This window comes from Gymnoscopelus microlampas (genome assembly GCF_963454915.1).
Source record: "Gymnoscopelus microlampas genome assembly, chromosome: 7".
NCBI lineage: Eukaryota > Metazoa > Chordata > Actinopteri > Myctophiformes > Myctophidae > Gymnoscopelus > Gymnoscopelus microlampas.
In genome coordinates this window covers 6,415,411-6,440,575 of record NC_139944.1, presented here as the reverse complement: position 1 = coordinate 6,440,575, position 25,165 = coordinate 6,415,411, and the positions used below count along the sequence as shown (strand labels likewise).

General features: G+C 42.3%; 1 protein-coding gene across 1 annotated transcript in view; it reads right to left on the bottom strand.

Annotated features, from left to right (window-relative positions):
- The window catches only part of slc25a26 (solute carrier family 25 member 26), a gene marked incomplete at its 3' end in the record, with an annotated part of 55,909 nt that overhangs the window by 11,904 nt on the left and 18,840 nt on the right, over positions 1–25,165 (bottom strand). The window contains exons 4-5 of the mRNA XM_084061662.1: positions 23,358–23,462; positions 12,398–12,497 (exon numbers count right to left, since the gene is read on the bottom strand). Of these exons, the coding sequence (XP_083917788.1) occupies positions 12,398–12,497; positions 23,358–23,462 (205 nt within the window). The remainder of the gene's footprint in view (positions 1–12,397; positions 12,498–23,357; positions 23,463–25,165) is intronic.

Below are 25,165 nucleotides of genomic sequence, written 5' to 3'. Positions count from 1 at the left end.
ATGCTTTAATCGAACGATGATCTCACGCAGGTTACTGTGCTAATACAATGTTTTTTATTTTATTATAATGGGACTATTAAATGTAATGGGGCCTTACAGTAATATGTAGACAATTATGGAATATGCCACTTTGAAGGCTTTTAACCCATTAAGACCGGGAACGCACCTGTGTAACCACTTCATCCATTATTTTATACTTTGGCTATTCAAAAATAGCAGATCTACAAGCTCATAGCGCGGCACCGAGTGATCTATACTATGATCTAGTAGATTTGCTATTTTTTTTTAATCATGATTTTTTTTTACTTTTTTAACTCAAATCTTTGCTTCTTCTTGAGATGGGGGTCCATGGACAAATACATATAATTTTGGGGGTCCTTGACAAGTAAAAGTTTGAGAACCACTGATATAGAAACATACGTTTTTTTCAGAAAAACTGTTAGGATTTAGAAGACATTTTGTAGAATCGCCCAGAAGCAGAGATTTGAGTTACAAACGTGTGCGCAAATGTTCACGATTTTGCAAAAATAGCAGATCTACAAAGCTCATAGCGTGGCATCTGCTATTTTTGAATAGCCCAAAGAAAGCTAAAAATGACAAACAGATGCGTTCCCGGTCTCAACGGGTTAAACGCGAGTGGCAAAGAGGTATTCCAACTCCTGCACTGTTTGAGTGCAGCTGTCTGCAATATGACTATTCATAATCCATTATGTTCTGGCACGGACTGCGTCCAAGCTAGGGGGTTTAACCACATTAACCCTGGCATGCCCATTTTGGGGCAGTCTTCAAATGTTTTCAATTTTTCTTTAAAAAAAAAAGAAACGTTCAAAATGTATGGATTTTTCCGAAGTTTCGTGACGGCACGTTGTGAGCTTGTGGATGGGCTATTTTCGTAAATTAACTTCTCGCCCTACTTGATCACACAAAAGCATCAAAAGTAGCAGATCCGCAAGCTCGAAACGCGGCGCGGAGCGACGCGTTTCGAGCTTGTAGATCTGCTACTTTTGCCGTTTTAGAATTTTGGACATACGAGGTTTCCAACCTGGCAGAGACGATATATGGATTAAAAGGGCTGTAAGTGATGGTTGAAAGAAAATGTTGCTAAAAAGTTAAACGCTCTATATTCCGATAGTAATCATTGCTATAGAGTGTTTGTTCAGGAACAGGGGTCTCCTAATATCGTCTCTCCAGCTCTTTAGCAAACAGAAAAATACATTTTCAGGTGGGTTACAAATTCCATCCAATCAGGAGAGAGATGAGAACCCAACAAAGATCAGTCATCAGCTTGTGTTCCAGTTCCAAATGTTGTCGGCTAATGGTTTTGTCTCACCACTTAATGCGTAATCTGTATCCTCCTGTTTGAGTTCCAGTGGTGGAAAAAGTACTCAAGTATTTTACTTAAGTAAAAGTATCAATACTGAAATGTAGAAGTACTCTGTTACAAGTAAAAGTCCAGAATTAAAATTTAATTAAAAAGAAAAATTATATTTTTAAATTTAAATTTTATAAAAAATAAAAAAAAATAGAAATTATTCTGGGGGTCCCTGGCACAAAAAAAATCTAACGGGGGGGCCAAATACATATCAATTCGTGGGGGTCCTTGACAACAAACAACTTTGAGAACCACTGGTTTAAAACCAGCAGGAGTTACCGTCTCTCCATCGCATTCAATCCACCTTTTTTCCCCCGAAACCCATTACCCATTTCCAGACCTACTTCCCCTCGGTAACTACCCACACCCCCCCCCCCCCATCCCCCCCGTGACCCCGGTCCCTAGCCGGGCTGCCGGGGGCCGAAGAGTGTGTTATTAGAAACATGTGGAGCAGCAGCGACGGTTTTTCTGCTTGGATTGAGGCAAACATGCAGAAAATTATGGGAAGCAAACATAGCCCCGAGAGCCACAGAGATATGCTTGTTAACATGGCCACCATGATTGTCACATCCGCACTCTGTTGGACATGCACGCACACACACACACACACACACACACACACACACACACACAATACTGAGGCAAAAACAAGCAAACAGTTTCACTGTCAAAACGCGACAGCTTCTTCTCCCGGGAGAGGGAAAAAAATAAATAAGTCCGACAGTAAATATTGACTCTAGCTCCCTGAAAACATCACACACACACACACAGTACAGCACGCACTGACACACACGCACGCGCAAGCACACACACACACACACACACTAACTCCTATTGTACATTACAAATCACCTTGGCGAAGATGGATTTGTTTTCTTACTTATTGAAACACTCAACAGGCATGGTGCAGCACATCGCCAGCGTGTGATCCATGGGTCTCTGCGGCGCAGCCTTGCAATGCATCATCCTAATCATACATCATCATCATCACGCTAAAAAAACGACAACAAGCCTCGCACTGTCCTCAAGCTCTGAGCCAATAGCATGCGTTGCTAGGGCAAGCGAGCTCATCACACCCGTCTGACTGCTGGAGAAGTCATCAATCGGGAGCGATTGTTGACCCAAGGAAGGATCTCCGAGGTCTGCGGCAGAAGCCACGTATAGAAGCACCTGCCAATGGCCCTCCCACAGGGAGTGTGACTTGGGTGTGTGTGTGTGTGCGTGTGTAATGTATGTGTGTGTGCGTGTGTAATGTATGTGTGCGCGCCGAGACCACGGGGCCATCACGCACTTTGTCTTGTTGGATAAAGGAGAAAGAGTAATGGATTTTGCGGACACGCCAATGGGAATGTACATCGGTATGAGCTTGAATGTGTGCACACAAACACACACACACAACACACACAGGTATTACTATACTCATATAGAATGAAGTATAAATCATACATAACTCTAACCCCAATCTCTCAATACCTAATGCTAACCTGGATCCTTTCCTAATTGTAAGACTAGGTCTCAGCCTATAAGGGCCTATAGGGCTTGGTGTGAAAGGCCAATAACTAGAAAGATGACTATAAAGACATGGTTTTAAAAATCGCTCTGACTCAAGTGGATGGCAAAGTTCACAGCACAACCATAACAAAGACAACGGTGAAGTACAAAATTATCGGCATCAAAATATCAGCTAAATGTCCGATTTCAAAATGTATAAAAAGGATTTTGAAAAGGATTTTGTGAGCTTGCAGACCTGCTATTTTTCCGAAATAGATATATACTGTAGGGCTGAAGTGGTTAGTGTGCTTTGTAATGTAATAATACAAATTTACAAAGTAACTAGTAAGTAAAGTTTTCATATACGGTAATTGTAGCAGAGTAGAAAGTACAATATTGTGGTGTAGTGGAGTATAAGTGAAAGTACTGAAAATTGGAAACACTGAAGAAAGTAAAAAATACCTCAAAAATTGTACTTGAGTACATGTATTTAGTTACTTTACACCACTGCGTGTACTAGTAATGCCAGTACACACACAGACACACAGGCACGATGTGAAGGAAAGGTACAGGCTTGTCACTGTGAGCGGGAGCGCGTTCATCTGTCATGGAGAGTGACACCGGCTGAACTATTCATCCCTGGAGTGACGTGTGTTATACTGCTTCAAAGTGTCCAGCTATGGACAGGTCTACCTTTCCATGGCACGGGAGGCCCATCACTCTTGAGAGTGATGGGCCTCCCATTTGTACACTCTCAAGAGTTCCGAATGGATAAATATAATAGAGCATTTTACTGTGTAAAAGGGTCATCATTCTTCCGACAAAGGGTCTACTTAACCCCCGTTAGAATTCCCGAATGAGGTCACTATCTGCGAACGGTCTTCCATTAGTCAAGCAGGTGAGATATTAATGGCGCGAAAGAAGTTCAATCACACGAATGAACAGACCGACCCGTCTGTCTTCTTGTCCTAAATCAGACTGGATTCGCTTGGCAGAGTTTCCTTATGGCAGACCAAAGTTGTTCTTGGATATTGATATTTCAATTTGGCGGAGCGTTTTCAACTTGTCTGCATGCTGACGTCGGCGGCGCAGTAAATAGTCCATGAGCCACACAAGATTTCATTATCGAAAGAGTGGGCAAAACCATACCTATATTAAATTGTTCATAGGGTCAATACGAGTAAATAAATATATGATAACCTTTCCACAGGAGTAGCTTTTTCATGGTTATCACACATTTTGTTATTTTCCCCATACGTACATGACAGGTGAAAAAATGACAACATTTAAAAAAGAGTTATCATAATGAAACTTCCTGAGTTGATTACTTACATGAAGACAATGATTTATCGTATTACAAGTTTTCTGAAATTGTATATTTAAATATGCAAATTAGGCATTTAGTCCATGAGCCAGAGCCCCAAAATTGAGCCAGATATTGAATATTCCCTCGTTAAAAACCTTTGAGTCCAACATCTTAACAAAATGAAATAAGTATGTTAACTCTGGCTTTGTCCAATGTTCCAATGTTGATTCTGGAAAGTTATGCAAATGTGGGCATTTTTTTTCATGTGACACGCAGATACGCATACGCACACACACACACGCACACACACACACCCACACACCCACGTTGTCAGCAGGTCATATATGTCAGGGGCTCATTGATCACAGTGGAAGCAGATAAGGGTGCTGCAGTAGCACATGTTGACAAAACATCAACGTCTATCACTCAAAACTATTCATAATAATAACCAGCTATTCTATAGACGTGTAAGCCCTTATAAGAAGGACATTGCAAGGACATATGTATTTGGCCGCAGACCCCCATTTCAAAATGTTGTTCCAGGGACGCTCCAGAAGCAATGATTTGAGTTAAAAATGTTTTCTTTAAAAAATATATATATATATTCAAAGATTTGCAAAAACTTTCACGATTTTTTCAAAAATAGCAGATCTACAAGCTCATAGCGCGGCACTCGTTGCAGCGCTATGAGCTTGTAGATCTGCTATTTTTGCCAAATAAATCGTAAAATGACACAGATGCGCTCCCCGTCTTAAAGGGTTAAATATATGAATATTGCAGGGTTCCTCTGGATGCTGTACGGTTGCGTCCTCCTGGTGAAACTCCTCACTATCAGGTGAAAAGACCAGGCTTTGCAGCTTCATGTTTATCGGAGGAGACGCGCGGTTGTCCACACCCTCCCCAAGACCCAACTGTAGCCCACAGCAGTGACAGGGAAGGACTAACACATGAAGGGAAATTGGCATGACAACTAAAACAATAGGCTCTATGCACAGCAGCCATATTGGAAAGAAATTGGGCCTCTTCTTACTTCCTTCACAGGTGTTACCAATGATACTAATGAAGGCTCCGTTCCATTCTGGTCAGGGTGCTGATATCGTGCATGTTGGCTCACTAGAAACACTCCATTTTGGTTCCCAAATGGCCCCTTATGGTGGGTGTCTAACTCTGAGAGTGTACAAATGGAACCAAATGGACCCGTAAGGGTCCATTTGGTTCCATTTGTACACTCTCAGAGTTATGGGGGTCCTTGAAAATAAGACAACCACTACGCCACACTAAATCTTAAGCCTTAATTACTATCATTGGTAACACCTGCGAAGGAAGTAAGGAAGGGGCCCAATTCATTCCCAATATGGCTGCTGTGCATAGAGCCTATTGGCAGAAAAGGGGGAGAAACGGAAAATACATTAAATATAAATAAAGCAATATTACAGCTGCGCGCGGGCCAAAGTGATTTGGAAAAACATCACAGTTAACGGAAACAAGAGATTTCATCATTTAACCCATTAAGACCGGGAGCGCATCTGTGTCATATTATAGATTTCTTTGGCTATTAAAAACATTGCAGATATACAAGCGCGGCACCGAGTGCCACGCTATGAGCTTGTAGATCTGCTATTTTTTTTGAAAAATCATGGAAATTGTGTGCAAATCTTTGAATATAATATATTTGTCAAAGCAAACATTTTTAACTCAAATCTTTGCTTCTAGGGATTCTACAAATGTCTTCGAAATCCTAATAGTTTTTTTGATATAATCAGTGGTTCTCAAACTTTTTCATGTCAAGGACCCCCAAGATTATATGTATTTGGCCGCGGGCCCCCATCTCATAATATGTTGTTCCAGGGACCCCCCAGAAGCAAAGATTTGAGTTACAAATGCTCGCTTTAAAAAATATACGTATTCAAAGATTTGCACAAATGTTGACGATTTTCCAAAAATAGCAGATCTACAAGCTCATAGCGCGGCACCGAGTGCTGCGCTATGAGCTTGTAGATCTGCTATTTTTGAATAGCCAAAGTATCAGATAATGGTTAAAGGGGCTACACAGATGCGTTCCCGGTCTTAATGGGTCAAATTTCGCGTTTTTGTTTTGCGTCCCACTGTTTATAATATTTTCCCTTTCTTATAATTTCCACAGTTTTCCAGACAATCGGTTGCCTTTCCTTTTCCATCTCGTAGAGAAGCCACGTTTGCGTTGACGCCAAAGCTGGGTGTTGCTGAAAGCCTGATTTCGGAAAAGCGCTGCTCGGGACGCCTTGTAATTCTGACGGATTAAAAGTGGCTCCGTCGGTCGCCGCCGTCCAACTCTAAACACGAAACAGGAGGAAGACTCCATTGCTTCACACGTGGCCTCCCCGTCAGACCCTGCCCTAAGGTTTTGCAGAGGAAAATACAACCCCCCCCCGCCCCATTCCCAACTCTTTCCCATTCTTTCTACTCCCTCCCTCGCTCTTCTGCAGCGTCTGTTCAAGTCGTACGAGGGTGTGTAAACAAGAGCCTATATGGATCAGCGCGCGACCGAGACAGGATATGAGCGTGATTCCCCTTCTCTTCTCCAATCCCGTCTGAACGTGCATCACGGTGAAACATGGCTCCACAGAGAGGGCTGCTCTAGCTGTGTGCCCCGGGTTCAGAGGTTCTCATAGCCTCAGCATCATTGTGGCAGTCAACATGTTAAGTACCCTCACAAAAACACGCAGTAATCCTGGTCTCTATACTGCCTCCCCCTGGTCAGCCGGGGCGCCTGATGGAGGGGAAAGGAACCGGTTGGAATGACGTGTTCCTTCCACGCGCTACGTCTCTAACCGGGGAAACTCCCCCCCCTGTCAGGTGATAAGAAGCGGCTTGCTAGCTCCTCATGCATTGAAGGAGGCATGAGCTCGCCTCTAAGCTCTCCCTAGAATGGCAGAGGGAGTGTAGCGCCCAGGATTACTTAGACAATTGGCACTGGGTGAAAAAATTGGTTACAAAAATTGTGGGTTAAAAATGTAGAAAAAGAAATGCAATGCAATCCCCTCATTAGTCGGGCAGAAACCTCTTATCTAAATGAATCGTACATGAACACCCCACGTGGTCATACTACAGCGTCACACAGAAGTATCAAAAGTAGCAGATGTACTAGAGCGATGCGATTGGACAAACTAGTGCATCGTCAGAGTACTCAGTGCAGCACCCGTTATCAAAGTACTTGGAGCCCAGTCTAACGCTTAAAGGGACATTTCACTTTCAAAAAAAACTTTGGGTCATCTTATTGTCTACACAGGCTTGTGTGAGCCCCCCAGACAGTTTTTAAGTTGCTTGATTCAGTATTTAGATATTTGATATTCATTTTATCAGACACGCCCCCTTCCTATACAAACCCATTATAACTTCAAACTCCATTTTTAACATGTTAGATTCATCAAAAACACCCGTCCTTGGTTCTGGTGACTCACCCTGCCCTCCTAATACCCGTGTTTTTTCATTACTTTTTTCATTTATTTTTTATATTTTCTTTGTTAAAGGAAAACAATTAAATACAATAAAAAAATCACACCCAGTGTGAAGTGAGCGGTGCTATTTATGAGCAAAGTTAATTTCATCATGTGTCTCGCTAGCCAATCACAGCACGTCCTGCAAAGATAAGTATTCAGACCCTTTGCTGTGACACTTGTATATTTGCACCGCTCGGTGCTCAAAAACAACAGTGGTCATCACAGTGATGGAAGCTCACTTCAAAAAGAAAGTCATTTTTTGAAGTGAGTGGTGCTATTTACGAGTTATCAATTTCCTCATGCGTCTCGCTAGCCAATCACAGTACGTCACAGCCAATCAGCCAATCACAGTACAGCGAAAGACACATTTTCACGACGGAAAGAAAAACTTTCACCACGGATGGGTCCCAAACCCACTTATAGGAGCGGCTGATGTTGATCTCTGTCGTCATGGTGATGATGTTATATTGATTATATCAGTCTTGCCCAAATATGGAAAGGTGGCGGCTTGCACACATGGCTGTTGTTATGGCAACAGTTTGTGTTCTGAGTGAGGTAAGAGCAGAGCTCTGCTTAGCCTATATAAAGTGTTAAGCTACTGTAACTACTGCGACTAAAGACAAAAGACACATTTGCAAGCCCCTGCAGAACCTACAACTTCAGTTCATAGAAGCAGCTTTGACGATACACCGCCACTCCTGGAAGGAGCGATTCCAGATATTTCCTTACTCAGGTCTCTTGTTCCGAGTGTACATCTGCCTCGACAACTATCTCTCAACACATGAAGAGGAGCGACGACCTCTACTGGAAAATGATGACGGGACAGATCCCCTCACCAGCCGATCAGCAAATCACCACCACCTGTGTAATAACCAGCCATGAACATGGAAACACTGACAAACCAACATCTTACAGTCATCAACAGTTTACCAAGACGTTAACTCAACCAGACGCAAAGACCCGTCAGAGGACTTACACAAGAAAGACATCTTTCATCTGTAAACTGTGTGACAAGAGTTTCAGTCAGTTATCTAACCTGAAGACACACCAGCGTGTTCACACTGGAGAAAAACCTTTTCACTGTAAACAGTGCGACACGAGTTTCAGTCGGTTAGCTCACCTGAAGACACACCTGCGTGTCCACACTGGAGAAAAACCTTACCACTGTAAACAGTGCAACAAAACTTTCACTACATTAGGTAGCCTGGAGTTGCACCTGCGTCTCCACACTGGTGAAAAACCATACCACTGTAAACTGTGTAACAAGAGTTTCAATGAATTGGGTAACCTGAAGAGACACCTGCATGTCCACACTGGAGAAAAACCTTACCTCTGTAAACAGTGCAACAAGAGTTTCAGTCAGACAGGTGACCTGAAGAAACACCAGCGTGTTCACACTGGAGAGAAACCATACCACTGCAAACAGTGTGACAAGACTTTCAGTCAATTAGGTCACCTGAAGACACACCTGCGTCTCCACACTGGTGAAAAACCATACCACTGTAAACCGTGTAACAAGAGTTTCAATGAGTTGGGTAACCTAAAGAGACACCTGCATGTCCACACTGGAGAAACCCCCTTTCCACTTTAACCCATTAAGACCGGGATCAGTTTCATTTTAAGATTTTTGAGAGGTGTAGCCGCTCCTATAAGTGGGTCTGGGACCGTTGTGAAAAGACCGTCGTGAAAATGTGTCTTTCACTGTACTGTGCTTGGCTGACTCTATTCACACCCTTTGCTCAGTACTGTGATTGGCTAGCAAGACGCATGATGAGCTTTCAAAGCTAGCTCACTATATGCAGCTTATTGTCTTATCAATGTCCCTTGACCGAGATTTGAGACTAGCTTTGAAGTATTCCATAAGGATTTAAAAAAAATCACACCCAGTGTGAAGTGGGCGGTGTGGTCACAGTGGTCATCACAGTGATGGAAGTTCACTTAAAGAAAAGTAATGTTTCTGAAGTGTGTGGTGCTATTTATTAACAATAAACAATGGTTGGACCACAATGGGTGATTCACTTAAAAAAAAACATAAATGTGTTTTTTTTAAGTGCACAGTCCTATTTATAGGGCTATGCACATGTGTCATGTGTTTCACTAGCCAATCACAGTCCTGAATAGGGGTTGGGGGGGTACAATGGTGGCCAATCACGGTGCAGGGTTAGGGGGGTACAATGGTGGCCAGTGATTTGCATTGAATGTGCAGGGTTAGGGGGGTACAATGGTGGCCAATCACAGTGCAGCGAATGTCGATGTCCAAACCTCACATATAGGGGCGGTTGCACCGCCCAAAAATAAAATAAATGAAAAAGTAATAGAAAAAACCCGGCCCTCTCACGTATTAGGAGGGCAGGGTGAGTAAAAATGGAGTTTGAAGTTATAATGGGTTGGTATAGGAAGGGGGCGTATCTGATTAAATTAATATCAAATATCTAAATACTGAATCAAGCAACTTAAAACGGTCTGGGGGGCTCACTAAAGCCTGAGTAGACCATAAAATGACCCAAAGCTTTTTTGAAAGTAAAATATCCCTTTAAGTCATCTATGACACACCAATTTGGGAGTTTGGGAATCTTCATGTACGGGGCAAAATGTGTACACAGACACAGAGAGAGAGAGAGAGACAGGGAAGACAGACATTCCTTGGATTTACAGATAGATATACGGCTTTGAGATTGTTACCTAGGGCAGGTTTTAGAAGGAAGTGGAAACCTCTCCATGGGAACATGGCCCCCCAGTCTCCCTGGGCAGCCATCTCTGCCTGTGTGACGGCCTCTTCCCATTGGGTCAGACTGTGTTGTTCAACAAGTCTGCAATTTGTGAAGGATTTCCTCCGTTTTGGGATGAGACTCACACACACACACACACACGGTCAAGCCAGTCTGCCCTTGTGTCCCGTTTCAGGACAAAAAAATGTGTTTCCACTTTTGAGATTTAGCTACCCTCTCTCGACAGGATTATGTTTTTGTTGGGTCGTAATCACTTTTCATAACATTTTTTCTCCCTTGCAGGTTACCACTTTCAACCTGCAGTCCCTATTTTGGTCACGGTATTGTAAGCAGGGTTGCCAGATCTGCTTATTATAATTTCCCCGCGAGAGTTTATTTGAAAATAGCAGATCTACAAGCTCACAACGCGTTGTAAGCTTGTAGATCTGCCATTTTCAAATAGCTGATGTATATGTTAAAGTGCTCACGTGGCCCATAGTCGCTTCTTTTGGGCTGGTTGTCCTAGACCTGGTTGCTTGTTTCTCTCACAGAATCTGGCAACACTGATTGTAAGTGAAAGATTTAGAAAATCACTACAAGCTACAACTTCCTGGACATCCACAAGACAAAAAAAAACAAGCCTGGGGTGAAAGGGCCTTCTCGGTGGCCGCCCCCCTGCCTATGGAGCTCGCATCAAAGCTGCCCCCCCCCACGCGCTCGGGTGGCGCGGTGGTAAAAGTCCCTGCCCACCACCGCGGAGGTCGTGGGTTCGAATCCACCGCGGTGCATCCGTTTTTTTTTCCCGTCTATGCGAACACAACTGGCCCGTGTTCGGGGGGAGGGAAGCCAGGCGGGGAAGGGTGATATTTGTCTCTGCACGTACTCCTACGGGCTCTACGTCCTCCCGGTGGGGGCTCCTCACTGGCAGTAGGATACGACAGCAGCACAGAAATGTGTGTGGAGAGGAATCAATTGGCATAACGACTAAATTGGGGATAAGAAGGGGAGAAAATATGATTGGCTACTATAAATAAAAAATAAAAAAGACACCTTTTCAGACTTGCATTCCCTACCGAGACATAACCCCCCTTTTTGAGTGGTGCCAACCACTCCTACATTTGACTTTGTCCGTGTGTCCGTATGTCCGTCCGTCCGTATGTTTGAGCACGGCTGATTGGTCAAGCTTCACGTGACACGGGATAATACGTTGTCACGTGTCACGTGACAACATATTGTCGCTGATTGCAACACAAGGATGCAACCAGTTACACTTTCAAAGGCACCACTCTCTTCACACTGGGTGTGATTTTTTTCTATAGATTTTAACTTTTGAACAAATTTTTAGCGGCGCTAGCCGCTCTATACCTTTAGGTATAGAGCGGATATTAGCCCTCTATACCTGGCTTTTGCGTCAACGTTCTGATTGGTCAGGCTCGCCAAGGTTCTGATTGGTCAGGTCCGTCAACGTTCTGATTGGTCAGGCCCGCCAAGGTTCTGATTGGTCAGGTCCGTCAACGTTCTGATTGGTCAGGCCCGTCGAGGTTCTGATTGGTCAGGTCCGTCAACGTTCTGATTGGTCAGGCCCGTCGAGGTTCTGATTGGTCAGGTATAAACTAATATTGATATTATATATTAGATATTAATATTGAAACACATATCTATGACAAAATGTATCAAAGGTGCCGCTACCTTCACACAGGTGTGATTTTTTTCTTCCTAATAAAGTTTCTGTAAAGCGGCTTTGAGTACCTAGAAAATCGCTATATAAATTGTATGCATTATTATCATTATTAAAATGCAACGCGAGCTTGTAGATCGGCTGTTTTCGCTATTTTGTCGCACAACGGAATACATACAATAGGGCTTAAAAAACTCTGGGATTGGTGCAAGCAGAGAACTTGGAAGTGAGTGGAGGGGGGGGGGGGGGGGGGGGCGGAGGGAATAGAGAGGAAGTAGAGGTGTGGAGGGAGGGGGGGGGCAGGACTCGACGGAAAGGTGTTTCATAAGAGCCTGACACCGAAGGTTGCCAGATCCTGTATACCTCTGGTGCTTGCCAGGTCCCCAGCTGCTGCTGCTGGGGTGGGAGAAGAAGAAGTCCCCCCGAACTTGCCGGAGGGCCAGTTAGTTAAAACACCCGGGGACTGGCAGGGAGCGAGGAACACATTTATCATCACATTGTGTCTGACTGCTCACCCTCACTTAAGCTAGCTCACTTACCTTTCTCCTCTCTGCGCGTCCCTACTTAATAACTGTGGTGGAAGAAAGGGATTTAGATAAAGTGGCTTTGAGTGGAGGAAAGAGGACTGGGCGAGAGAGACGGAGAGAGAGAGAGAGAGAGAGAGAGGGGGGGGAGATTGAGCAAGAGGATGAGCCTGTAATGTAACGAGTGAGAGTAGTGTGGCCTTTCTGCTGTGTATAGCCAATCAGCGGGACGTTCGCGTTGCATCTCGCCGCCGTGTTAGTGACTGTCAGGTTAACCCGTTGCGACCTGGAACGCGTCAGTGTCATTTTTTGAGTTGAGCTAAAAAAGCATTATTTTACACTTTGGCGAGCTTGTAGATCTGCTATTTTTGAAAAATCGTGAAAATGTGTGCAAATCTTTGAATATATATTCTTTTAAAGTGAACATTTTTAACTGAAATCTTTGCTTCTGGGGGGTCCCTGGAACAACATATTTTGAGATGGGGGTCGGCGGCCAAAAGCATATCATTTTTGGGGCTCCTTAACTTGAAAAAGTTTGAGCACCACTGATATAGAAACATACGCTTTTCAGAATACTACTATTTAGAAGACATTTGTAGAATCGGCCTCCGGTCTTAATGGGTTAACTTACACCTGGCCCCCCTCTCAGCACACGCCCCACCAAATGACTAAATCGCTATCTAATAACCCGGCGCCGGGGCTCATTACTCAAAAGCGCAAATTGGCTCGGTTCGAGATCAAATCCTGGGATCACATCTAGAGATACGGAGGAAGAGCGCTGCTCCATCAGTGGGGAAAGCTATCATTTCCAGCTCTGTGATTGCTCCTCATAAAATGTCATGAAGCCAGTTTGGCTGAGATGAGGGAGGCGGAGGAGGAGGGGTGAGGAGGAGGAGTGCACACGGGGAGAGCGAGGGAGGGCAATGGGGTGGAGGAGTGGAAAGGGACCGACAGGCAAAAAACATGGGGCTCGTTACATGTGGTGCACCAATCTTAGCATGCCATCTAGTGGCGGAGGGCAGCTAATCAAGCCCTTCCTCTTCTATGGTATGTAAAGATACGGTGTTTACAGGATACTATGTTGTCACAGTTGCTTTTCAGGAAAGGCTAAAAAAGACGTTCCAATGGATACAATGTCGTTATTATTTAGTCACAAGCTCTTAATAATAGTTTGCATTGGTTCAATATTATAAACATATATAACTATATATATATAAATGTAACACATATGACTATATAAATATGTCTATATAGGGTAAATATGTATTTTTTTACACAATAAAAAAGGTCCTGTGGTCTTTGATGGCCAGATGTGAGTTATTGGGGGCTAGAAGAGCAACTGTAAATAATAATAAAGAAATCGCCAGGTTATTGTGTAAAAAAAGACACATTTTGCCACCTGCCCGAATGCCCCCGCCCACCGTAAAAAAAATATCGCGAAAATTGCTAAAACTATAGAAAGCAGTAAATGAAAAAAAAATAACACTCATCTTTTATTTACTTTAATTACAAGCTAAAACATGAACCTTGGTTATAAAAAAACACGAAGTTGTCCTTTAACCACTTTCAGAAATTGCGGGAACAGCAGATCTACAAGATCCACAACGTGTCACATTGTGAGCTTGTAGAACGGCTATTTTCTCTACTTTTGCGTGACACTCTTGCATGATTAAGTAGGGCATTTATGTATGAAAAAACATTAAAAAGTTGAAATATGGAAACATGAGGTTTCTGCCCGACAGCAAAGACTAGTATAGTAAAGTATAGTAGAGGGTACAGCAAGAAACTGGGAATTATGCCAAAAAACAACACCAACAGACGACGGAATGTAAGCGTAGCCCCAATTAAGATGTTACCCTATGTATATGCATGAACACTTTGGACTCCCTGACTTCAATTGTTGATCTAGAGCAGTGGTTCTCAAACGTCAAGGACCCCCACATTTATAAATATTTGGCCGTGGACCCCCATCTGAAAATATGTTGTGTCAGGGACCCCGCAGAAGCAAAATATTTTGTTAAAGAAGTTCACGTTTGAAAAATAGCAGATCTACAAGCTCATAGCGCGGCACTCGGTGCCGCGCTGTGAGCTTGTATATCTGCTGTGTTTTAATAGCCATCGTATAAAAGGTTAAAGTGGTTAAGATTGTAATGCAATATTAACTACTTTTGCTGGGGACCCCCACAAGGACCCCTGGGGGTCCCCGGACCCCACTTTGAGAACCAATGATCTGGTGCTCAGTTAAATATCTAGGGACCCGGATAAACGGGAATAATTCATATGCCGACAAAAAATGCACTCCACTTGCAAGTTCCAGCCAGACCCAAGTATTCAAACAAAGTTTCGCCGATGTTAATCGTGCGTCCTCGTTTTTTATTCAGAGTTGAATAAAGTCATTTTTCACCCCCCGGAACGTGACGCGCCGCGTTTCGTAATCTCATTGATTTCATGCTCTATCCGGCTGGAAAAACCTAGAAGTGCCCACTCAGCAGATCATTTGGATCACTTTTTTTTAAAAGATGAGGAGGGGTAGACCGCGGGTATAAGATTAATACGGCGCAAAAGGCAAAAAGGGTCTTTTATAACCATTAGTCAGTTACAGAAGTGTTTAAATAATCATGTGCTATGCTAAATCTAACAGAGAAAGGGAAAGCATGCGTGTCATTGTATTCTTTGGCTATTCAAAAAGTAGCAGATCTACAAGCTCATAGCGCGGCACCGAGTGCCATTCAGGTCTTAACCCATTGAGACCTGAAGCCGATTCTACATGTCTCCTAAATCCCAACAGTATTCTGAAAAACGTATGTTTCTATATCAGTGGTGCTCAATCTTTTTCATATCAAGGACCCCAAAACTATATGTATTTGGCCGCGGACCCCCATCAAAATATTTGGTTCCAGTGACCCTCAGAAGCAAAGATTTGAGTTAAAAATGTTCGCTTTAAAAATATATATATTCAAAGATTTGCACACATTTTCACGATTTTTCAAAAATAGCAGATCTACAAGCTCATATCGCGGCACTTGGTGCCGCGCTATGAGCTTGTAGATCTGCTATTTTTGAATAGCCAAAGTGTAAAATAATGCTTTTTAGCTCAAATCTCAAAATGACACAGTCCCAGGTCTTAATGGGTTAATGGGTTAACCACCTTCAAAACCGGACGTGGTGTCCATATTTGGCATGTCAGCATAGGGGAAAACATTCAAAGATTTGTCAAAATGACCAGATCTTCAAGCTCACGACGCGACGCATCGTGAGCTTGAATAACTGGCTATTTTCGAATGTGAAGAGCGGAATAGCGAACGCCCCCCCCTCCCGCACGACCCAATCAGAAACGAGTAGAAAAGGGGGTGGGGGGCTAACGAATACACAGAACGAGAGGACCCCAATTAGCGGGGCCCCGGCAAGGTGAGCAAAACCTATCCTGACAGGGTCGCACGTCTGGAAGCCGAGCATAAAGGGGTGGGGGAGATAGCGAGGAGAGGAAAGAAAATGAATTACCTTCCCCGACGACACACGTCAAAGCCAATCAGCGAGGAGCATCCCCCCCCGCCCCCCACCCCCCCCCCCAAAAAAAAACACCATCGCCATTTCATTTCATCCAGCTGACTTTAGTATGCACGCGGCCCGAGCGCCCCGCGTCTCTCCAAATGTATTCATTTATTCAGAGCCCCTCGGAGAAATCAGAAATCTTGTTGTCCTTTTTTTTTTCATCCCCGCCCCCAGCCGTCCAGATGGAATTTGCGTGAATAACATGGGTTTAGTGAGGCAGAAAATAAGTACAGGCTAGCACGGCGGTAGGGGACTAGATTACACCCCCCCCCCCCCCCCCCCCCAACCCCTCATCCTAAACAGGAAAGATAAAAGGACGAGAAGACGAGTGTCACCTTCATAGACTACTTTTGTTTTTCTCTCCAGTTTGCTTTTCCCAATTCTGTTGAAAAAAGCGCAAGCAGGCCGAGGGCAGACAAGGTAGAACAAGCAATCAGTGGTGTAGAGGGTACTCGATACCGCAATGTAGAAATACTCTTACGAGTAAGAGTGCTGTATTCAAAATGTTGGCATCAATATATACTTAACCTATTAAGACCTGGATCTGTGTCATTTTTAGAATTGAGCTAAAGCGTATTATTTTACACTTTGGGCTATTCAAAAATAGCAGATATACAAGCTCATAGCGCGGCACCGAGTGCCGCGCTATGAGCTTGTAGATCTGCTATTTTTGAAAAATCGTGAAAATGTGTGCAAATCTTTGAATATATATATTTTTAAAGTGAACATTTGTAACTCAAATCGTTGCTGGTCCCTGGAACAAAATCATCATGTTGGGGGTCCTTGACATGAAAAATATTGAGCACCACTGATATAGAAACATATGTTTTTGCAAAATACTGTTGAGATTTAGGAGACATGTAGAATCGACTTCAGGTCTCAATGGGTTAAAGTACCAAAAGTAAAAGTACTCATTACGCATAATGTCCCATTTCACAAGTTTTCATAAAATGTATACAAATCTTTTGAAAATAGCAGATCTACCAGCTCACAATGCGTTGTGAGCTGGTAGCTCTATTTTCAAATAGCCGAAGTGTGTATATAGGGCTGAAGTGGTTAATGTATGTTCAGTAATAATAATCTAAATCTACAAAGTAACTCAAGTTTTCAAATAAATGTAGTGGAGTAAAAGTACTATATTTCCCTCTGAGATGTAGTGGAGTAGAAGTAAAAGTATTGAAAATTTGAAATACTCCAGCACAGTAAAAAATAACTCGAAATTGTACTTACAGGACGACTTCACCACTTTTCAACATATCTTCATATAATAGGTCCTCACTAATGCTCATGATAAAATGGTAAAAAAAAAATCTAATCAGTCTGTGTCTCAGAGGAGGGCTGTAGGCAGTTCAGAAACCCATCTACCAGTGACATCATCGATGGGGAATAGCCCAAAGACATCTAAAAATGACACACAGATGCCGGTCTCAATGGGTTAAACGGGGAGACCGTGATCCGTTTCATCACAGAAAGGTTGGCGCCCCCCCCGAACGAGGGAGAGCAGCTCAATGTTCATTTATCCACGCTTTTTTGTTTTTCGTTTTGCATTTCTAACGGCGGCTAATTGCATTAATTAATCAGAAGTGATTCCAACAGGAAGTTTTCATAAAATGTATACAAATCTTTTGAAAATAGCAGATCTACCAGCTCACAATGCGTTGTGAGTGGTAGTGGAGTAGAAGTAAAAGTATTGAAAATTTGAAATACTCCAGCACAGTAAAAAATAACTCGAAATTGTACTTACAGGACGACTTCACCACTTTTCAACATATCTTCATATAATAGGTCCTCACTAATGCTCATGATAAAATGGTAAAAAAAAAATCTAATCAGTCTGTGTCTCAGAGGAGGGCTGTAGGCAGTTCAGAAACCCATCTACCAGTGACATCATCGATGGGGAATAGCCCAAAGACATCTAAAAATGACACACAGATGCCGGTCTCAATGGGTTAAACGGGGAGACCGTGATCCGTTTCATCACAGAAAGGTTGGCGCCCCCCCCGAACGAGGGAGAGCAGCTCAATGTTCATTTATCCACGCTTTTTTGTTTTTCGTTTTGCATTTCTAACGGCGGCTAATTGCATTAATTAATCAGAAGTGATTCCAACAGGAAGTTTTCATAAAATGTATACAAATCTTTTGAAAATAGCAGATCTACCAGCTCACAATGCGTTGTGAGCTGGTAGCTCTATTTTCAAATAGCCGAAGTGTGTATATAGGGCTGAAGTGGTTAATGTATGTTCAGTAATAATAATCTAAATCTACAAAGTAACTCAAGTTTTCAAATAAATGTAGTGGAGTAAAAGTACTATATTTCCCTCTGAGATGTAGTGGAGTAGAAGTAAAAGTATTGAAAATTTGAAATACTCCAGCACAGTAAAAAATAACTCGAAATTGTACTTACAGGACGACTTCACCACTTTTCAACATATCTTCATATAATAGGTCCTCACTAATGCTCATGATAAAATGGTAAAAAAAAAATCTAATCAGTCTGTGTCTCAGAGGAGGGCTGTAGGCAGTTCAGAAACCCATCTACCAGTGACATCATCGATGGGGAATCCAAGCTAATAGAAACTGCAGGCTTTGTATTCCTGGAAAGTTGCAAAGAAAATCTGAATAAAAAAATTGTAATCTTTTTGGGGGAAAAAAATCATGTCTAACGATGATGTCACTGGTAGACGGGTTTCTGGACTGTCCACAGCCCTCCTATGAGACACAGACCAAGTAGGAAAAAATGGTATAATTTTATCACAAGCATTAGTGAGGACCTATTATATGAAGATATGTTGAAAAGTGGTGAAGTCGTCCTTTAAGTACAGTACTCGAGTACATGTACTTAGTTACTTTCCACCACTGCCCTCATCCTAAACGGGAAAAAAGAAAAGGAGGAGAAGACGAGCGTCACCTTCGTACAGTACACTACTTTTGTTTGCTTCTCTCCAGTTCTCTTTTCCCCAATTCTGTTGAAAGCGCCAGCAGGGATGGGGCTGGCGAGGTAAAACAAGCGACGCGTCTGTTCGATTGGAATCTCTTTGTTATCAACCATGCAGGTGCAATTAACCCATTAAGGCCGGGAACGCATCTGTGTAAACCCTTAATTTATACTTTGGGCTATTCAAAAACGACAGATCTACAAGCTCATAGCGCGGCACCGAGTGCCGCGCTATGAGCTTGTAGATCTGCCGTTTTTGAAAAATCTTGAAAATGTGTGCAAATCTTTGTATATATTTTAAAGCGAATATTTGTAACTCAAATCTTTGTTTCTGGGGGGGTCCCTGGAAAAACATATTTTGAGATGGGGGGGCCCATTTTGGGGGTCCTTGACATGAAAAAGTTTGAGAACCACTGATACAACATACTTAATGAATAAATAAATCAAATAACAGGGTCCCCACACATTTTTAGCAATGAATTTCCAAAACTTTTCCAAAACTTTTCCAGAATATTTAGCCCAATTTCCAGGCCTATATAACAATCATTCGGCGCAATAATGTGTCTCTTACTCCTATGTAGAATGCCCAAAGATAGGCAGTGTAGCAAAAATAAAGTTTGAGACATACATTAGGCTGCCGTCACACAGCCCGTTCGGCGAAAAACTACTTATGTTACATATTTCGTGTAATATTATTCATGTTTATGAAAATGTTTTGTTTTAACAAAATCAATAGCCAAAAACAATGCATAGCCAAATATTTTTCCAGGACCCTTGATAAATTCCAGGACCTTTGATGATGTTTGATCAATTTCAAACCTTTTCCAGTACTGGATTTTTTTTTTTTTTATTTCAAAATATTTCCAGGAATTTCATGACCGTGGGGACCCTGAAATAAAAACTGTTAGGATTTAGAAGACATTTTGTAGAATCCCCCAGAAGCAAAGATTTGAGTTAAAAATGTGCTCTTTAAAAAACATATATATATATATTCAAAGATTTGCACAAATTTTCACGATTTTTCAAAAATAGCCGATCTACAAGCTGCCGCGCTATGAGCTTGTAGATCGGCTATTTTTGACATCTAAAAATGACACACAGATGCCGGTCTCAATGGGTTAAACGGGGAGACCGTGATCCGTTTCATCACAGAAAGGTTGGCGCCCCCCCCCGAACGAGGGAGAGCAGCTCAATGTTCATTTATCCACGCTTTTTTGTTTTTCGTTTTGCATTTCTAACGGTGGCTAATTGCATTAATTAATCAGAAGTGATTCCAACAGGAGGGAAGCCGGTCTTATAAAAGTAATTGTATGAGATCAAAGTGGAGGAGAAAAAAAGGGGGGGGGGGTCTATATACATCAGCATTTCCAATCTCTCGCAGAGCCCCAGAGAAATTAAAATGCTTTCAATCAAGAGTAATGGAAAGGCTTGCAATATTTCCTGTCAAAAAAACTCTTCGAGGAGTCAAGTAATTGCTTCTAGTATCTGATGGTGAAACTTGAGTGTAAGACGTGGTTCAAATATTATTATAACATTTATTTTAGATTTGTTTTGCTTTTTTTTGCTCACAAGGAGCATGTCGTTGCTCGTCTCCATATTTGAACTTTTCGTGTTTTTTTCGTAAATTAACCCATTGAGACCTGAAGCCGATCCTACATGTCTCCTAAATCTCAACAGTATTCTGAAAAACGTATGTTTCTATATCAGTGGTGCTCAATCTTTTTCATGTCAAGGACCCCCACAATTATATGTATTTGGCCGCGGACCCCCATCAAAATATGTTGTTCCAGGGACCCCCCAGAAGCAAAGATTTTAGTTAAAAATGTTCGCTTTAAAAATATATATATTCAAAGATTTGCACACATTTTCACGATTTTTCAAAAATAGCAGATCTACAAGCTCATAGCGCGGCACTCGGTGCCGCGCTATGAGCTTGTAGATCTGCTATTTTTGAATAGCCCAAAGTGTAAAATAATGCTTTTTAGCTCAAATCTAAAAATGACACAGTTCCAGGTCTTAATGGGTTAAAATATATACATATATTTTTTTAAATTATTTAAAAAAAAAATCCGTTTATCACAAAGAACCAGGAGATAACGCAATGCAAAGAGTTACTGCTCCATTCACTTCCCTATTAAAATAATAACGGAGTATCTTTGAGCGAAACATTCATTTTGAACTGGCTATAACAAGCGAACGGGAATCGCAATGAATTTTTTCTTTTCTTTCACGCAAGCACAGTGAAACCCCCTCCGTGATTAGCAACCATCGGGGGATCGATCATACTGGAGATAAATATTCTGTGACTACTTGAAAAAGGTAAGAAAATGGCAAAATATCCTGTCAGTGGGACCACACAGCCAGAAATAAGTCTGGCAGTGAATGAGTGAGCATATTACAGAATCACACAAAAGCATCAAAAGCAGCAGATCCGCAAGCTCGACACGGAGCGCAAAGTGACGCGTTTGGAGCTCGTCGATCTGCTACTTTTGCTATATTCGAATATATTTGAATCCTGAAAATACTGTATGAGGTTTCCCCACACGACAGAGATGACATTATAGTCTGTGGCTGCACTAATCTGAGTTCCCAGAAGTTTTCGCCAGCTCTGGCGCGAGGAACTTCTGGGCCAGAGCCCTGGTATTTGTGGGCGGGATGTAACTTACGCTCAGACTCTGAGCGGACACGCCTCTTACCGGTCTGAGAGCTGTGCAACTCGTCTAAAAAGTCAGACGAGAGGCAAACAGCAGTACACAACAATGGGCGGCCGCAATTTCTCAAGGGGAAATTGCTTCCCGTCGATCCTATTTAGATGCAACACCCACTGCATGTGGATCCCGCCCCCATTTTCTTCATTGGCTGTTGATTTGAATCACAACGCAGTGGCCGCGCCCCCTGCTGTCCAAGCTCCGACGCAATGCCTCGCAGACTAGTGGCTGCACTAACTGGAAGAGCCATCAGTCACCCCCGGTGGTTCAACTGTTTGAGGTTCACCTGGAAATTGTGTCCCTAAATGTCAGAGCTATAGATATCAGCTCACCGACACGTCTGACTGTTTGTTTTGACACACACAGAGAGAGAGACAGAGAGAGAGACAGAGAGAGAGAGAGAAATATCAAGGGTGAACCCTACCTCTCTGAGAACAGTACTCCCAAATCCTCTGTACAAGCCTCGAACGCCCTGCACAGGGAAAAGAGAACAAGCATCACACACACACACCAGTGTTGATTTTGACAGCACATTTTGATTTAGTTTTAGTCAGTCTTTTGAATAACATTGTTTAGTTTTAGACACATTCCGAGATGAAACATCCGAGATGTTTTACTGTTAGTCTAGTTTTAGTCGACTAAATATCATAAGATTATAGTCGACTAAATCTACAGTTCATTTGGTTGACTAAAAATGTATTTTGGCGGTGCCTCGATGCCGTCGTAATGGCTGATTTTACACTTGGCTGCATTCTGAAAATAGCCGATCTACAAGCTCACAACGCGTCGCGCTGCGACGCGTTGTGAGCTTGTAGATCTGCTATTTTCAATGCGCAACACCGGAACGCAACCAAACATAAAATGACTTGTCTTTTAGTTCTACTGGATCTCTTCTCCACTCGTCCCTCACTGACATTTTAGTCTAGTTTTTATTTGTTGACGAAATTGTCAGTAAATGTGGTAAATGTGGTAGTAAATCGTCGTAGCTTAGTTTTTGTTTTGTTTTTATTTAGTTTTTGTCAGTGAAAAAAGGTAGTCGACAAACATTTTTCGTCATAGTTTTAGTCGACGAAATCAACACTGACACACACGTACACGCACGATCAGTTCAATTCTACACTGTGTCAATTTGACTCTGGGAGTGTACAAGTAAAACACATTTGTACACTCTGAAGAGTTACAAATGGACAAATTAAAAAACGTTAAGTCCTAATTTGAAAAATATTGAAAATGTAATTTTTTACATAAATCTTCTCTTCTGGGGGGTCCCTGGCACTAAATATTTTCAGATGGGGGGTCCCTGGCATGAAAAGGTTTGAGAACTAGTGCAGTGCTTCTCAAAGTGGGGTCCGGGGACCCCCAGTGGTCCTTGGGGGGGGGTTCCAGGGGGTCCCCAGCAAAAAAAAAATAGCAGATATACAAGCTCATAGCGCGGCACCGAGTGCCGCGCTATGAGCTTGTAGATATGCTATTTGGGAAAAAACGTGACATTTTGTGCAAACCTTTGAATATATATATATATTTTTAAAGCGAACATTTCTAACTCAAATCATTGCTTCTGGGGGGTCCCTGGAACAATACATTTTGAGATGGGGGGTCCGTACCTCTCCTCTGAGCGTAGACAGCAGTGTCTGGTAGGTGCTGGAGGACGGAGAGGCCTGGGTCCTCTGCTTCACCACCTCCGTGGGAACGCGGATCAAACACGCCACCTAGTGGACAGACGCAGAGCATGCATCACGATTACATACATACTAGGGCTGATAAATTGATATTCGAATTTTCGAATATTCCTCGAATATGGGGAAATATGCATATTCGAATATGGAAATTAATATTCAAATAAAAACAAAAAAACAAAAAAAAGTTTTATTTTTTTTAAATATATTTGACAGGGACAATACAAAAAACAATGTATCAAGTTATAAAAACAAACAAACTATATGTTTTATTCGATCCGAGCACTTAATACATTGTTTTTTGTATTGTCCCTGTCTTTTTTTAACCCATTGAGACCTGGAACTGTCTCATTTTTAGATTTGAGCTAAAAAGCATTATTTTACACTTTGGGCTATTCAAAAATAGCAGATATACAAGCTCATAGCGCGGCACCGAGTGCCGCGCTACGAGCTTGTAGATCTGCTATTTTTTTTAAATCGTGAAAATGTGTGCAAATCTTTGAATAGATATATTTTTAAAGCGAACATTTTTTAACTCAAATCTTTGCTTCTGGGGGGTCCCTGGAACAACATATTTTGATGGGGGTCCGCGGTCAAATACATATAATTTTGGGGGTCCTTGACATGAAAAAGATTGAGCACCACTGATATAGAAATATACGTTTTTCAGAAAACTGTTGGGATTTAGCAGACATGTAGAATCGGCTTCAGGTCTCAATGGGTTAAATTAACGCCCTGCCTGATCACTACAGCGAATGTTTGAGTTCTTTACTGAACGCCCTCTGGTACCATGTCCCCACAACGCAACAGAAAAACCCATTCATTATTCATGAAGGACTCGAGAAATGCCAAGCTACAGCAGACTGACTCTCCCGTTTTACAATACAGTAAACGCTCGCCCCGTGTTTGTTTGTTCACATGTTGTTAGTGGGTAAGAAGCAGTGGTGGAAAAAGTACTCACATTTTTTTTACTTAAGTAAAAGTATCAGTACTGCAATGTTGAAATACTCTGTTACAACGTAAAAGTCCTGAATTCAAAATGTTACTTGTATTGAGCAGAAGCACAAAAGTATTGGTATCAAAATGTAGTTAAAGTACCAAAAGTAGAAAGTACTCGTCATGCAGAATGTTCCGATTCACAAGTTTTCAAATGTATAAAATGTATGCAAATCTTTTGAAAATGGCCGAAATGTATATTTTTTCAAATAATTGTAATGGAGTAAAAGTACCATTATCTGCCTCTGAGATGTAGTGGAGTAGAAGTAAAAGAACAAAAGTGAAAATTGGAATTACTCCAGTAAAGTAAAAAAAAAAAAACACCTCAAAATGTTACTTAAGTACAGTACTTGAGTAAATGTACTTAAGTTACTTTACACCGTTAAGAAGACATGGCAAGGCCAGGGGAGCAATTACAGGCTAACGGACATTGGAGTTAGCATGCCAGAGGGCCCGTTAATGAGCCTGGACACACACACACACACACACACACACGTTAAAAAAAAAGTCAGTGTTATCAACACGCACGCATCGGTGACAAAGCTTAGTTGCCCATCTTTCAGCAAAAGACGACGTCCATATCCCCAAACCCCTCCGTATGTCAGCAAGAATATGGACTGCCAACAGCTCCTCAAGACGAGCATGAATATTTATGCCTCCCAACTCCCATCAGCCCCTAAAGGCGGGCGGGCGCGGCCGACCACCTGGCGACTTCGTTTCCCCATTTCTACCAGAACGTT